This window comes from Rhinichthys klamathensis, unplaced genomic scaffold (genome assembly GCF_029890125.1).
Source record: "Rhinichthys klamathensis goyatoka isolate OS25496 unplaced genomic scaffold, OSU_Roscu_1.1 h1tg000111l_1, whole genome shotgun sequence".
Taxonomy (NCBI): domain Eukaryota; kingdom Metazoa; phylum Chordata; class Actinopteri; order Cypriniformes; family Leuciscidae; genus Rhinichthys; species Rhinichthys klamathensis.
In genome coordinates, this window is record NW_026606649.1 from 11,429,510 (window position 1) to 11,445,195 (window position 15,686).

Genomic DNA, 15,686 nt, shown 5'->3' on the forward strand with positions numbered 1-15,686 from the left:
ATCGATTACGTATTTCAATCAAATTAACTGAATGATATTCAGATTAATTTGTTGAATTAATTGCATAGGCTATATAAATATTTGCTTAGAAGACATTCAAATGTATTGTTTGTTTAATTTCATATTACTGAACATAAACCAATCTCCAATCACTGACTTACAGCCCACAGCAATTAATTTAGTTACGTTTGTCAGTCTCTCTGAGGCCGATCAGACAGGACGTGTACAAATTGAATGTACTCATCAGGAGGCAGGATTAATTGCATTAAAGGGGGGGAACATACCTCTAGTCCCCTGCATTTGGTATTGATGGCTTCAGTATGACACTGTGCATCACAAACCGAACTCTCCAGCAGGTCGGATCACTGAAAGTGTAATACCACAGTTAAGATGAGCTACCTAAATGCGCTCCCATTTCAGAACATGCAGCACTTCGTACAAATACCCAAAATCAGTGAAATGGCTTCCAGACAATTTGGATCAGATATTTATGTAATTTTATTTCGCTTTTGGCACGTCTTTGAAGTGCACTCCCAATGCCTCATCTTCTTTTTTCTTTTTGAAAATCAGTCTCTTTATTTTTCATGCTCTGCTCTATTTTTATATCTGTTGAGAGCTTTTTCTCTTCACATATGAGTTTTGACCTATATATCCCCCCGCTGGCCTTGAAACCCTCCCTTTTTCCACCCCCTCAGCAGACCTGTCACTCAACGACATCTAGCTGCATCTGGGAATGACATTGAGTTATTGGCAAAATATCTAAAAAAACCCTCTGCTGTCATCAGTTTTTGACTGATGTCGGTGCTGCACTTAAAACAGGAAATATTTTATTTTACACCTCTGTTTTGCATTTAATTTTTTTTATCACAGCTTTTTACGCCTGTCTCACACACTACGGTCCCCAATGTTAAATAAAGCTGTTCCGAGTGAACTGTGCAGGAGATAATTTAGCCCCTTGGGCACTGGTTTTCCTGCAGGTGATTTTATCGCACAGTTTTCTTGACTCGCTTGTTTCTAATTTTCCTTCAAAAGTCTCAGTGTCTGTACAGTGTGTTTATGTCTTTCTCTTATGCATTTCTCATTTGCTTGCAGTTGTCCTATGGATCCAGTTCACCAGCTCTCTCCAACCGCCAGCGTTTCCCCACCTTCTTCCGCACGCACCCCTCAGCCACATTGCACAACCCCACCCGCGTGCAGCTCTTCCAGAAGTGGAAGTGGACCAAGATCGCCACCATCCAGCAGACCACTGAGGTCTTCACCTCTGTGAGTGAGATGTTTAAAGATGTTTAAAAGCAATAATTATTCAATGATAAGCTTGCAGACTATTGCACAACAGGGGTCAAACCGAAATTATTTTCCATACTTTGACCAGTGTTTAGGAGGAGGTGTCCTAATCAGCTGCTACAAGCGAGGATTGTTGCTTGTTTATTGTATGTTGTCCTAAGTAACCCCACCCACTGTGGAATCCTATTGGTCCATAATCCTGCTCTGCATACATCAAAGTCTTATTAAAGCATTAAATGGTATTCACAACCAAGTTAACTTATATAATGTGACCAATTTTAATTGTAAAAGTATATTTCCAAGTGAACCCAAATATTCATTGAGGACAAAAAGTGTAGGGCAGGACTTGATTTTCATCCATTCGGAATTCATGTCAGGTGGGCATTTCATATCAGAGTTTGCAGTCAATAGTGTGGCACTCTTTGTTCAAAATATAAATAAGTCTTATTTACATCAGCAAAAAAAAGGAAAGTTGTTTCAGAGCTTGACTTATGAAAACATTCTTTGAAAATGGCGTGCAACTACAGAGACCCTACAGGTCTGAGGGACCCTGTATGGTAATGGATACAATTCTGAGATGGAAAGAAAAATTATATTTCAATGCATTGAAATTCTTTTACAAAATATTCACACTGGCAAAACTATTGTGTTCCCCCAAGATACTATGCATTAATTAATTGAGTTTATTCACACAAGTACAGAAATGTAATACATACGGGCTCCATATGTAACGATTCACACTGTTTCTCATTAAAAAATCAATTAGCATCGGTCATGAAATATGACTAAAAATGCCATCTCAATTACATGACCTCAACTGAAATAAAATGCTTTCATTGCATGAAAACTTGACTGCATTATTTTCTTTAAATTCTATTTTCTACATTTTACTTGTATTATTGTTTAGTTGGTGACTTTTTGTGCAGAAAACATTTAAGTTTAAAATAATTGAGTCATCTATTGCTTCTCTCATTTATTATCATGTGTCCTTGAGCTTTTGGTGCACTAAACAGTCTGAAGTAGATTGCCTTCTTTTCCCTTACTAAGATGCTTTAAGGGAAGTTTTTAAAGAATTCTATACATGCATATTAAAAAATACTAAATGAAATGTTTGTTGATGAAATCGAATCATTTTGTGATTGATTCAAATTATTTATATTTATATAAAATATATTTAAATTAAATTATACAAAGTACTATTGAATCTAATCGAATAATTCTGAATAAACAAAAAATGCTTTTTGAATAAAATTAAAACCCACTTCACATTGAAACTGCCATATTTTGAATAAATTGCGCACAATAAGATACAAGGAACATTATTTTAAAGGGAAGTAAAAAGGGTCTATTTTGATCTATGCTGTCATCTTGGCTAGATTGTATCAAATTATACTCAGTGTTTTTCTTCTAGTGTGGACAGAAACCTTGTCCTTGTCCCTGGAAGTTGTAAAACAATATGCAGTGAATGCCTGATGCCTGGTTGTGCAACTCAGACAAGCTGTGTTTATGTAATTGAGAGTTTCAGAAGCACATCGTTTACTTCAGTGTATAGCATGTATTTTTGTATGCTATGTAGGTAAAGTGTACTTGTGTGCTGTATAAGATAACATCTGGGATTGTGGGCTGTAGCTGATGTAGGCATGGCTCTATTCCTTTGTTTCCTCCTGCACTCTGCAGCCTGAGGTTACACAGACTGTATTAAAATGTACACGCTTGTTTTATTGGTACACACAGGACAGTAAACAAGCCCCAACAAAAGAAATTAAATCCGCCAGTCTCTTTCTAATTTTCCTTTTTTCCTCGTTTTCTTTCTCCATTCCTGTCTTATCTCTGCCTTTCTGCCACAATAATATTCTCTCCCGTCTCTTGCTTTTTCTACCCGACATCACCTCCCTCACTCATCTGCGAATGTTTTTTCTTGTCTCCATGCTCTTTACTTTCCCTCCCTCTCTTTCTCAATTCTCCTTTAATCTCTCTCTCTCTCACAGACTCTGGATGATCTAGAGCAGAGGGTGAAGGAGGCAGGCATTGAGATCAGTGTGAGGCAAAGTTTCCTCACGGATCCTGCTGTGGCCGTCAAGAACCTCAAGGTGCTTTCACTTTCACTCATTTCATTTATGACCTCACTGCCACGGCAAAGTACAGGTGTTCCCGTCAGTGCTACGGTAGAGCAATCAGATCAGCACCCTCCTCAACAGCATCCTATGATTCTCAGATGCGAAACACACATAGACTCAAAAGTCTTTAATGGTGAATCTCACTAAAACACCAGGTCACATCTCAACCCAAAATCAGATGTAAAAAATACAAGAAATTATATTGACACAACACATTACCTTTAATTAATTCCATGACAGTTAGGTATATTTAACATTAACAAAAACCTATTCTCAATATTTGTTAAGAATAACCTAATATTTTTCTTTAAGCAAATTTTTTTTTCTTTCTTTTTCTTTTTGTGCCCCCCATAAACACTTCCAGATATAAACACAGGAATATGCACCTTTATTGTGATTGGCTAGCTCTGGGACTGTCACGCCAAAGGACATCATTTAAGTCCGGGAGAAAAATACAACAGTGTGGGAATCTGATCTTATTCTTGAGGAGAATCATTTTAATTGGAACATGGGTCAGATGATCTGTTCCCCCCAAGCCCTACCGCTTCCCCATCCTGCTCTCTCCAGTGACGCCTGGGCCCCTGGCTGCCTGTTTAGCAAAGGCCTGCCATGTGTGCCGCCCTAGTTTTGGCGCACAAGATTAATGGAGTACCAGCAGAGGAACCATGGTAACCTGGAATAGCACACTGCTGAGAGGGGAAAGTAGCACTGATTGGACTGCTTGTCCAAACCAAAATTACTGCAGTGTTATGCATAGTAGCACTCTCAAATACTAAGGGGACCTCCCTCTCATGCTAATTCACTGACTTTTGCAAATTTGTTGCATTCATTTCTTTGTTCTAATCATCAATTCTTGCTCTGCTCCTACAGCGGCAAGATGCGCGCATCATTGTGGGACTGTTTTACGAAACGGAAGCCAGGAAAGTTTTTTGTGAGGTCGGTAATCAGCCATCCAGCTGATCATGATTAATCTATGTCAATGTCAAAGGGGAAACATGGAGTTTCTGTTCATTTTTCATTCTTTTCATTCAAGTCGTTCCCTAACCCAACCTGTTTCACACAACCCAACTGCAGGTCTATAAGGAGAAACTGTATGGGAAAAAATATGTGTGGTTTCTGATTGGCTGGTATGCTGACAACTGGTTCAAGATCAAAGACCCATCCATCAACTGCACAGTGGAACAGATGACAGAAGCTGTGGAGGGCCATGTGACCACTGAGATAGTCATGCTCAATCCAGAGACGGTGCGAGGGGCCTCTAACCTGGTAAGTGGGCCTGAATAATGTTTTATTTCCTGGCTCTCATTGATCCTAAATATAAGAATTCCTTAAGAATCTCCTGTGGCTAGGCCCAGACCTTGGCACATTTGTGCTGTTGGCTTGAATGGTATCTCAAATCATGAAGCATTACTTTTTGAAGCAATCAGACTTAAAGGGCCCTATTTTAACGATCACGGCGCAAGTGCATATAGGGCGTGTCCGAATCCCCTTTTCAGATTCAGATTCAGATTCACTTTATTGTCATTGACAAAATACAAGTACAGAGCCAATGAAACATAGTTAGCATCTGACCAGGAACAGTAGTAATAATTTAAAAAGAAACATTTCTAAAAAAGCTAATAAAGTACAGTTGCAGAGACCAGCTCAATGCAATGTCTCAAAATTGGAGGTTGGAGTATATGTAACTGGCCAGTGACCACAGCAGTGCAAGATGGCATCAGATGGTAAAATACAGGAGAAAAAATTATTGCCTCCCTTTTCCCTTTTAGACAAGGTCTGAGTTGGATGTAGTGTTTCTCATATTTAGTGTAGTGTTTAGTATCTTGACCGCAGATGGGCAGAAACTGTTCCTGAATCTGCTCATGCGACAGCGAAAGCTCCTATATCGTCTCCCAGATGGGAGAAGAGTGAATAGTCCATGGGTGGGATGAGATGTGTCTTTGATAATGCATCTTACCCTTCGTAGGCATCGCTTAAGATAAATGTCTTGCATCAAGGGCAATTTAGCACCAATAATATTTTGGGCCGTTTTGACCACACGCTGGAGGGATTTCTGGTCTGAGACAGTGCAGTTGCCATACCACACTGTGATGCAGTTTGTTAGGATGCTTTGAATTACGCATAGGTTGAAGTTCTGCAGTATAGTAGGGGACAGATGGGCTTTCTTTAATTTCCTAAGGAAGTAGAGGCGCTGTTGTGCCTTTTTAATGAGACTAGAAGTGTTGATGGTCCAGGTAAAATCCTCAGAAATATGAACACCTAGAAATTTGAAACTAGTCACTCGTTCCACTTGAAACCCATTAATATAAATGGGAGTGTGTGTGTAGCCTTTCTTAGTCCGCCGATAGTCCATAATCAGCTCCTTGGTTTTCTGGGTATTGAGTATAAGATTATTGGTTGCACACCACTCTACCAGGTGCTGAACCTCTTCTCTGTAGGCATCAGTTTTGCTAGTTTAACGACGGGGAAAAAGGTTGCATGGTCTAAAAGGGTTGTTCTGTTCTCTTAATGAGTAATGGGTATGTTTCGTGTGTAACGTGCAATAAACCAATCAGAGTCTCATCTCCCATTCCCTTTAAAAGCCAGTTGCGCTTGTGCCATAGCAGATGCGCAATTTACATGGAGGAATTTGCAAGCGGAAAAAACGAAACGCTTCTCTAGCGAGGAAACGGATCTGCTCGTGCGCGTGGTTAAAGGTGCATATTACTAACGCGCTCTTTAAATAACAAAACAATATTGCGTTTCAATATTTCAGTTGCCTCAAAATAGCAATGCGCCAACAATGCGCCTGAACACACCTCGTTTTCAGACCAGCACCAGCACAGATGGGCGCAAATGCATTTGCTATTTAAACAACGTGGCACAGGATGTGAAAATGATAACTGCGTCGGGCTGATACTAGCAAAAAACACTTGCGTCACAGGCGCTGCATTGCGCCTAGTGTATGATGGGGGGGGGCATATTAACAAACATAAGCCATATTTGCAACCGCATAGCAACATGCTAATAACCACAAAACACTTCAGCAACTTGAATTTTCTTTGTAAAATCTTTATTTCTTTATATATTCTTATTTGGCATCAATGAATTCTGTTCTGACTGTATCTATTGGCCATCAGCCATCCTACTCTTAATGTCCTCATCGACCATTGAAAAATCCATCAAAATTAACCAACAGTGTCCTGCGTGTTCCTATATGCTGCACTGTTTACAATGACATCATCCTCAGATAAGTGTGGCGTAGACAAGCTTAATTCTGTTTAGATAACCAAGTTAGATAACGTTTTCCCACTGGGAATAGCCCATAACCTACCGTTATAACTTTAGCTATTCTCAGATCTGTAAATCCGAAGAGTCCCGTAGGGGTCAGAGCATTCAGGTCCAACTGTTGTACCCCTGGGAGCGCTGGATGGACAGGTGTGAGCTCCAGGGGGGTGCTGTCTGGAGCCCACCCAACTCCGGTGCTCTGTGCTGGGAATTGGCTCGCATGCATATGTCCCTGCTGTTTTCCTGGATCCGGCTCAATCTGGGCACTTATCCAGACACCTATGCTTCAAATCTGACGTAAAAAGACAGTCATGTTGGACAGGACAATTTGTGATAAAATGCCCATGCTAGATTGCCTCAACACCACCATAATTTGTTCCCCTCATCCTTGGTTTACTGTCCCTCACTTTGAGGCTGTAATTTCAAGAAAGCTGAAATGCATCTTTACGCCGTAGTTTCTATACACACACACACTGTTCTCCACTGTCCATTTGCATCAAGCAATCACCAGATGCCCATCTGCAGCTTGGCTCATTTCCTAAAATGCACCTGTTTGAAGCAAGGGAGGTGCCTCAGCTGTTTCTATAAGGTGTGAAAAATGTCAAGGAAATCGTTTTTTGTATGCCGCCACGATAAGAGCGCGCCAACTCTATTTCTTTTCCCAGTACCCCCTTAATGACATGGAACATCTTCAGAGTGTGTGTGAAAGCGGGAGTTTATTTTTGGCGCCTCAGGTCATGGTGTGTGTGAATGAAGATTTCACACCCAGGAGAAAAGTACCTCCGTCTATATGATGCACTCCCATGGTGATGAACTGTACTGTAACTTACCTTGACCTCTCTCTCTCTCGCTTTCTTGCTGCCGGAAGCCTGGCGCTTTTTTCAATTCAGTGCTTTTATAATGACAATGATGTCATGCTTAAAATCCATCAAGCATAAGCCCTTGTTAGTGCACTACATTTTTGCCATGTTTGTACGCATCCATATGCATGCCAGATGATACCGTATGTCCGCTCTTTTGATCCAGACCTCACAGGAGTTCCTAGCGCAGCTGATGTCCAAGCTGGGTGGGAAAAATCCAGAGGAAACTGGAGGGTTTCAGGAAGCTCCTCTGGCGTATGATGCAGTATGGGCCCTGGCTCTGGCGCTCAATAAGACAGTGGGTCCCTTGAAGGCAAAAGGCCGCAGATTGGAAGACTTTAATTACAATAACAAGGACATCACGGCAGAGATCTACAGAGCCCTCAACACTAGCTCCTTCGAGGGGGTTTCGGTGAGTGACAGCACTGGCTAAATAATAATTGGATATGAAGGTACTAAAGTCGTCATGATACCAAAGGTTCAGTAGTCTGTGGCAGTTAAATTTAATGATACGCAATTGTCATATGCAATTGTGATACCACAGCAAAAACCAAAATATTAACCGGTGTTGTTATTGTTAATAAAAAAATAACGAATAATAATAGTAATAATAATAAATTAAAATAAAGCAGACATAAAATAAAATATAAATATTAGATGAAGAACTTAAGCTTAAAAAAAGTACTAAAACTTAACCCTATAAATACACAAAATCACATTTGATATGCCCATCTATGTGGCCTCTAAATTATCAACATGATTAAAACTGTTGAACACAATCTACTACATGAATTGTGATCTTATGACTTTTTTAGCAAGTAAAAGGCCTTTTTGTATTATTCTTAGGTCATTATAGACATGTCTTTTTGTAATGAAATCTTTATTGATTTTTATAACCGTAGTAATATTATATAAAATATTATAAAACATACTTTTGAGGAAAGTTTAAAGTACATCTCTCAATCATCGTTGTATGTATTGCATTAAATAATATGTAAATTATTATTTTTTTTAAATAGAAAAAACTACCAACTACCAATAAACCCCCCCCAATAAAACTACAGAGCTTTGATTATAAAACTAAGCATTTCAATATTTTTTTATATTCTTATATTACATATCATTGGGAGATATAGAGTGACAACTGATGTTTATAGGATTTTATGTAAGTAGTATTCTATACTCAAACTGTATAAATACTTGCAGTTTAAAAAATAATTGCACCAAATTGTAATTTTTGCTCAGTTTGGGCCTCTGTTTTTTCCTCCTCAAATATAAGCTCCATATTCTCCTATATCATACTGTATGAGCCATAAAAACCTGGGATATCAAATATGATACTGAACACACACATGCAAATGTTTCTTTCTTTCTTAGATTTTCTTTATATTTTGTCTAAAGGTTCAGTAAACGTTTAAAAAAGATTATTTTATGACTATTATTTCATATGTCAGGTTTTACAGGGTTAAAGTAAAAATGAAATGAAAACTGAATATATAAAAATAAAAGCTAATTTAATATATATAAAAAAAATACCATAATAGCATATAAATAATACTAAAATAACACTGATGCTAACAAACTCAATTTAAGAGAGAAGTATACACAGAGCTATACAAATTTTTTTGTTCTCTCTCAGGGTCATGTGGTGTTTGACGCCCAGGGCTCCAGAATGGCATGGACCCTCATTGAGCAACTGCAAGGTGAGCAAAATAAAAGTAATTTTATCATTTACTTTCCCTTGAAAAATGTAAGGTACAGAAAATAAAGGGTAACTTAGAGTGAGTGTGGACAGCAGATGTAGTCCGTATGCATGGTTGCCTCTGCTCAATTCTGAAATGATGAACGACTCTGCGATCAGTGTTCTCGCTCCATTTGGAGAGTAGCACAGGTGCCAGGTAAAACACTGTTTTTCCTGGGTTCAAACACTCCAGAGCTGTAATCATTTTGCAAAAGCCAGAGAACCGAAGCTTGAGGTATCTTTTTTCCCTCAGCTCTCATGCACACTCCAAAAATTATTAAAGAGACAAAAATTACATGTGCATGAAAACGTAATAAAATTCACTGAATATTTCAGTAGACATGGTGGTTCAGAAGAAGCCATTCTCGTATCCAAGCTAAACATTTTTTTTTTAAACCCATTACTTTTTGTCAGTTTTTACTTTTAAGATCAATCAATTTGAAGTGAAGTGACGTGAAGGCCAAGTATGGCAACCCATACTCGAAATTTGCCCTCTGTATTTAACCCATCCAAGTTAGTGCAAACACATTAGGACACATTAGTGAGTAGTGAACACACACACTGAAAACTGAAAACTGTGACACACACACACGGAGCAGTGGGCAGCCATTTTGCGGTGGCAAATTTATTTCTTGGTTATTTAGCTTGTTTGGTGTACACCTTGTCACATAGCAGCTTTTAGACATTGTTTTGTTTTTTGTTGTAAGTCATAAATGACAAGGAGGCAGCCTCTCGCAATGCAAAGTCAATGGAGACGGTTGGATTGTCCACCCCCAAAACCCCCGCCCCCCCCACCCCCCCCACCCCCGGTGTGGGCATGGCCTAAATACGCTCTGTCTCTATCGGTAAGCCCCTCCACTCGAACGCAGATGAGCCAATGGCAGTTGAGGATCAGTTTCACGGGGACCAAAACTTGGACGTCTTTAGGTTCCAGTGCCATAGAGAAATATTGGAAGATCCGATGCTTTCATCGTTTTGATGGTGTTTATGCTACAAAAATGGTAAAACGATGTGCCTGGGGTACTTGTAACACTGATTCCCGGTATCCCAAGAGGATGGGCATGTTTTGAATCACCGTAATGTGCGCGTGTTCACCAGAGCGTTTCAAAAGATAATACAGGTCCTTCTCAAAAAATTAGCATATTGTGATAGTTCATTATTTTCCATACTGTAATGATAAAAATTAAACTTTCATATATTTTAGATTCATTGCACACCAACTGAAATATTTCAGGTCTTTTATTGTTTTAATACTGATGATTTTGGCATACAGCTCATGAAAACCCAAAATTCCTGTCTCAAAAAATTAGCATATTTCATCCGACCAATAAAATAAGTGTTTTTAATACAAAAAAAAAAGTCAACCTTCAAATAATTATGTTCAGATATGCACTCAATAGTCAATACTTGGTCGGGAATCCTTTTGACTGCTTCAATGCGGCATGGCATGGAGGCAATCAGCCTGTGGCACTGCTGAGGTGTTATGGAGGGCCAGGATGCTTCGATTTGTGGCCTTAAGCTCATCCAGAGTGTTGGGTCTTGCGTCTCTCAACTTTCTCTTCACAATATCCCACAGATTCTTTATGGGGTTCAGGTCAGGAGAGTTGGCAGGCCAATTGAGCACAGTAATACCATGGTCAGTAAACCATTTACCAGTGGTTTTGGCACTGTGAGCAGGTGCCAGGTCGTGCTGAAAAATGAAATCTTCATCTCCATAAAGCTTTTCAGCAGATGGAAGCATGAAGTGCTCCAAAATCTCCTGATGGCTAGCTGCATTGACCCTGCCCTTGATAAAACACAGTGCACCAACACCAGCAGCTAACATGGCACCCCAGACCATCACTGACTGTGGGTACTTGACACTGGACTTCAGGCATTTTGGCATTCGCTTCTCCCCAGTCTTCCTCCAGACTCTGGCACCTTGATTTCCGAATGACATGCAAAACTGAGCAACAGTCTAGTGCTGCTTCTCTGTAGCCCAGGTCAGGCGCTTCTGCCGCTGTTTCTGGTTCAAAAATGGCTTGACCTGGGGAATGCGGCACCTGTAGCCCATTTCCTGCACACGCCTGTGCACGGTGGCTCTGGATGTTTCTACTCCAGACTCAGTCCACTGCTTCCGCAGGTCCCCCAAGGTCTGGAATCGGTCCTTCTCCACAATCTTCCTCAGGCTCCGGTCACCTCTTCTCGTTGTGCAGCGTTTTTTGCCACACTTTTTGCTTCCCACAGAGGTGCCTTGATACAGCACTCTGGGAACAGCCTATTTGTTCAGAAATTTCTTTCTGTGTCTTACCCTCTTGCTTGAGGGTGTCAATGATGGCCTTCTGGACAGCAGTCAGGTCGGCAGTCTTACCCATGATTGCGGTTTTGAGTAATGAAACAGGCTGGGAGTTTTTAAAAGCCTCAGGAATCTTTTGCAGGTGTTTAGAGTTAATTAGTTGATTCAGATGATTAGGTTAATAGCTTGTTTAGAGACCCTTTTCATGATATGCTAATTTTTTGAGACAGGAATTTTGGGTTTTCCTGAGCTGTATGCCAAAATCATCAGTATTAAAACAATAATAGACCTGAAATATTTCAGTTCGTGTGCAATGAATCTAAAATATATGAAAGTTTAATTTTTATCATTACATTATGGAAAATAATGAACTTTATCACAATATGCTAATTTTTTGAGAAGGACCTGTATTTATGTGAACGGACCAATTATCTGTGACTGAAGCTCAGTTAATTTATCACTGATGTGTGCGCAGTACCCTGGTTCCCTAAGGATTCAACCCCAATCCCAATAAAGAGAAAACGTTCATTTTCTGGTTGTCATACTCTCATTAAGTTACAATTAAAATCAGCGAGTCCATGTTAACGTACAAACATAAATAGCTAACTTTAACTGTACAGAGTAGGTCAAAAACACATAAATGAAGGTCTACAATTCAGTGCCTCTCCATATTAAACTAGTTAAATGTAAATTAATTTAATCTCACCCTGCGGTACATGAACAGTGTTGATCCTGGATGTTGTTCATCTGCGATCGTGACGACCGTAACATGAGGCTTCTCCCGCTTGCATTGTGATCTGTCTAAACCCTTGCTTCCAAATCAATCTTGTTACCCACCATTTTTATTTTAAAATATTTTATATATCCCTCCATGGCATATTTAAGTACCACATGAATGATCCTCGATGAGAGGTGAAATTTATCAAAAACATCTTGGGACAAGGTTTTCACACTGACAGCTGTCATTGTAAGACAGTTAGTAACTCTGTTTGTTTGTCAGAGTTCGCAACAGTAACTAAAGGGGGCGGGGCTTAGTGATAGGTCAATTGGGGGTTAGGTGCTTTGCTCAAGGGCACCTCAGTCATTTCCTGCTACTGCTGGTAATACTATTGAGAATCAAACGTCCAACTCTCCAACCATTAGGCCACGACTGCCCTTTTTGGGACTAAGGTGTTTTTTTTTTGGATATTTATTCTTAATGGTGCACTTAGTATTTTTTTTTTTACGTTTCACTTGCTGATACAACATTGGTCTTTGGCTTTATACAGACACCAGATGCAGTGTCATGCAAAAGTGAAAAGTTTCAGTTTCCGATGCCATTATGGGTGTAATTGTCAATTGTCCAATTTTTGGAATGAAAGATCAAAAGGATAAACAATGCAGATTTATTTTTTTTACTGCCATTTTTGATCATATTTATGGGTGCCATTAATTCTGACCACAGCTGTAGTTATCTGCTGTTAATTTGATCTTAACATGGCACCAATCTTTAAAACTTTTCTTGGTCACTTTTATGATTGAATAATTCTTCATCACAAATGAGTCTATCATTTTTAACATATTTTTCAAAAAAGCCATGGATCTCTTTAGGTGTAAAACTTTTCAAAGAGGATAAATGCACACTTAGTTCACCCTGAACAAAAGTTAGGATTCAAAAAGAAGCAAGAGTTACTTATGGCAGAAGTCACTTGTTGTAAGTGTTTAAGGTGTATATGTGTCTTACATTAACAATGGTTGCTTTATATTCCATGCAGAGCCTTTGACTGTGTGTTTTTTGCTTGCACATTCTGTTTCAAGTCCCTCACCACTTAATATGAGGTCTTGGATTTCGCTTTTCCAATCGATAGCCCAACATTTTCTTTTTTTTGTGACTATTTTTGTGGTTTTGCTTAAGGGGGTTTGAGTCATTTTATTGTAAGATCTGCTTTGTACATGTCTACATTTCAGCTTTTGCATTTTGACAGATGGTCTCACGTGGTCTAGTCCTCTGGTACAACGTGGGATTCATGGTTTACCCTGTGATGCCAAGCTGACAGGCCCTGAGGCAGAAAGTAACCCAAAACCAAAAAAGCTTCCACCAGCACACTTTACAGTTGCTACGAGGGTCTTTTTATCAAAGCAGTCAAAGCAATTTTAACATGACGTCATGTCTAAGGATCTAGAACTGTGGTTTTCAACCCTTTTGACTCGAAGGCCCCCCATTTTCCAACACAGTATTTGAAGGCCCCCTACATAATATAATTTCCTCTTACCATTTAACTATAACTATTATACACATATATACATATGTGACTGTTTTAGACTGTCCCAGGTCTAAAAAAAAAAAGCCAAAGCACAGTACACTTAACAGACACTAAATCCACACCATCTCTAATACAGTGGGCCCCGGTTGGGAACTTCTGATCTAGTGAGTTTTAAACATAACCAAGAAAATATTTAATCTCTTATTTGTAAGTAGAAATTGAGTCATATGGTAATAAAATGAGCATTTATAAATAATTCTAGTTAATAATAATCTCCTTAAGATGCCATTTTTATTCTTTCCACTAACTGCTCATGCACAGAATAGTGGGATATTAAAGAAGGAATACATCTATTCTGGCTTCAAAAGCCAACCAGATGAAAGCATGTTAGTAGGCAGGATGTTATGCAAAAATTGGATTCGGAAGTGCATGGCTGGCTTCTTACCTCTGTGTAGGCAACGTTTTTCACCATGCAATTTACCACAATCCTGTGTGTGCAGGTCTGATGGTACTGTTGAAAGAAGTAAATGAATTGAGTAAATTAGAAATAAAGAAGTAAATTAATTTATAAATGGCAACGTATGATTTTCTACTGAGACATAAGCACTGTAGTCATTAAATGGCATTATGGTGACTGTATGAAACCAGTTTCCTTAGGTGGTGCCCTCATACATGAAACGCTACCTTTGACTGACTGGTCACAAACATAGCTTCCTATGGACATTGACTATATAAAGTCCTAGAGTTCACTGCATGACAGAGCACAGTCTGCACTGGGTCCAAACATCTCTCCATAAACCTCTGATATAGTGTTGTGTCGATGTATAAATGTGGATGCCAGTGCAAAAAACTGATGGTATTAAAGGTTCACAGGAGCTCAGTGAACTCCATTATTGCTAAATAAAAAGAGGTTTGAAGCTACTACAACTCTTCATGAATATGGCAGTTTGGCCAGATTGGTCATTTGGCCTAGTCTGGCAAAGGTCAGGCAGGTTAACAAGAATCCAAGGCCTTACTCACAGATATTTAGAGCTTCTTTGAAAAGATCAGTGTTGTGGGATTGGAACTCTAACAAGGCAAGCATTGTAAGAATGACTGGTCATTTTCAATACTGTCTTTTGGAAAGAAATGTTTATATAACCAGCATCTTGGATACCAATCAAAGCCACATGTTCCATACAGCCGTATTTCCAGACTTAAATATTCCATTTGAACTTCACACACACAGGGGCATCTCTCCTTTTCATTTGCTTATTAACCTCTTCGAGTGACAAGTGCATTGTGACTTCAACCTCTGCTATCTCACGTAGATTGGATCCTTTTCTCTCTCCTGTCGTTTGTTTTCGATCTTTTTATTGGCGTCATTTCAGAAGCTGTCTTTTTGATCAGTGCGCCTGTGTTCCCCTGTTCAATCTGTCACATTGCTTTGTGCCTCTGCCGGTGCCCAGATCCTACGTCAATCCCTCTTTGTTTGACACAGTAAAAAATAGAACTAGACTTTAGTGTTTTTAGAGTGGTTGCCCCTTCAGAACTCCAGAACTCCAGAACCCTGCCACTCTACTACAGTGTTCTAGGTTGCTCCTGTTGAAGTGTAAAATGCTAAGGTGTTGCTATGCGGTTGCTTGGGTGTTTTGTGTGGTTTCTAGGTTGTTACTTCCTGGACCAAATCAAAAAATCTCTCCAAAATGTGACTGAAGCCTGCCCATGAAAAGGGGGGTTGCAAGGGCATTGTTGTGATGTTGCTAAATTGTCGCTAGTTTGTTGTTTACTGGTCCAAGTCAAAAGAGTCCACCAAAAATAGTGATGCTTACCCATGCAAAAGTTACCTCCACAGTGCTAGGTTACTGTAGGAAGTTGCTTGGGCATTGTTGTGCGGTTGCTAGGACATTTCCAGGTGGT

At 39.5% G+C, this 15,686-nt stretch overlaps 1 protein-coding gene across 2 annotated transcripts in view; it reads left to right on the forward strand.

The window, feature by feature from the left end:
• gabbr1b (gamma-aminobutyric acid (GABA) B receptor, 1b) overlaps positions 1–15,686 on the forward strand; it is a 145,025-nt gene that overhangs the window by 77,237 nt on the left and 52,102 nt on the right. For both annotated transcript variants that reach the window (XM_056254479.1, XM_056254480.1), the window contains exons 9-14: positions 1,093–1,263; positions 3,273–3,374; positions 4,272–4,337; positions 4,476–4,667; positions 7,695–7,940; positions 9,168–9,231. In XM_056254479.1, coding sequence (XP_056110454.1) covers positions 1,093–1,263; positions 3,273–3,374; positions 4,272–4,337; positions 4,476–4,667; positions 7,695–7,940; positions 9,168–9,231 — 841 coding nt within the window. The remainder of the gene's footprint in view (positions 1–1,092; positions 1,264–3,272; positions 3,375–4,271; positions 4,338–4,475; positions 4,668–7,694; positions 7,941–9,167; positions 9,232–15,686) is intronic.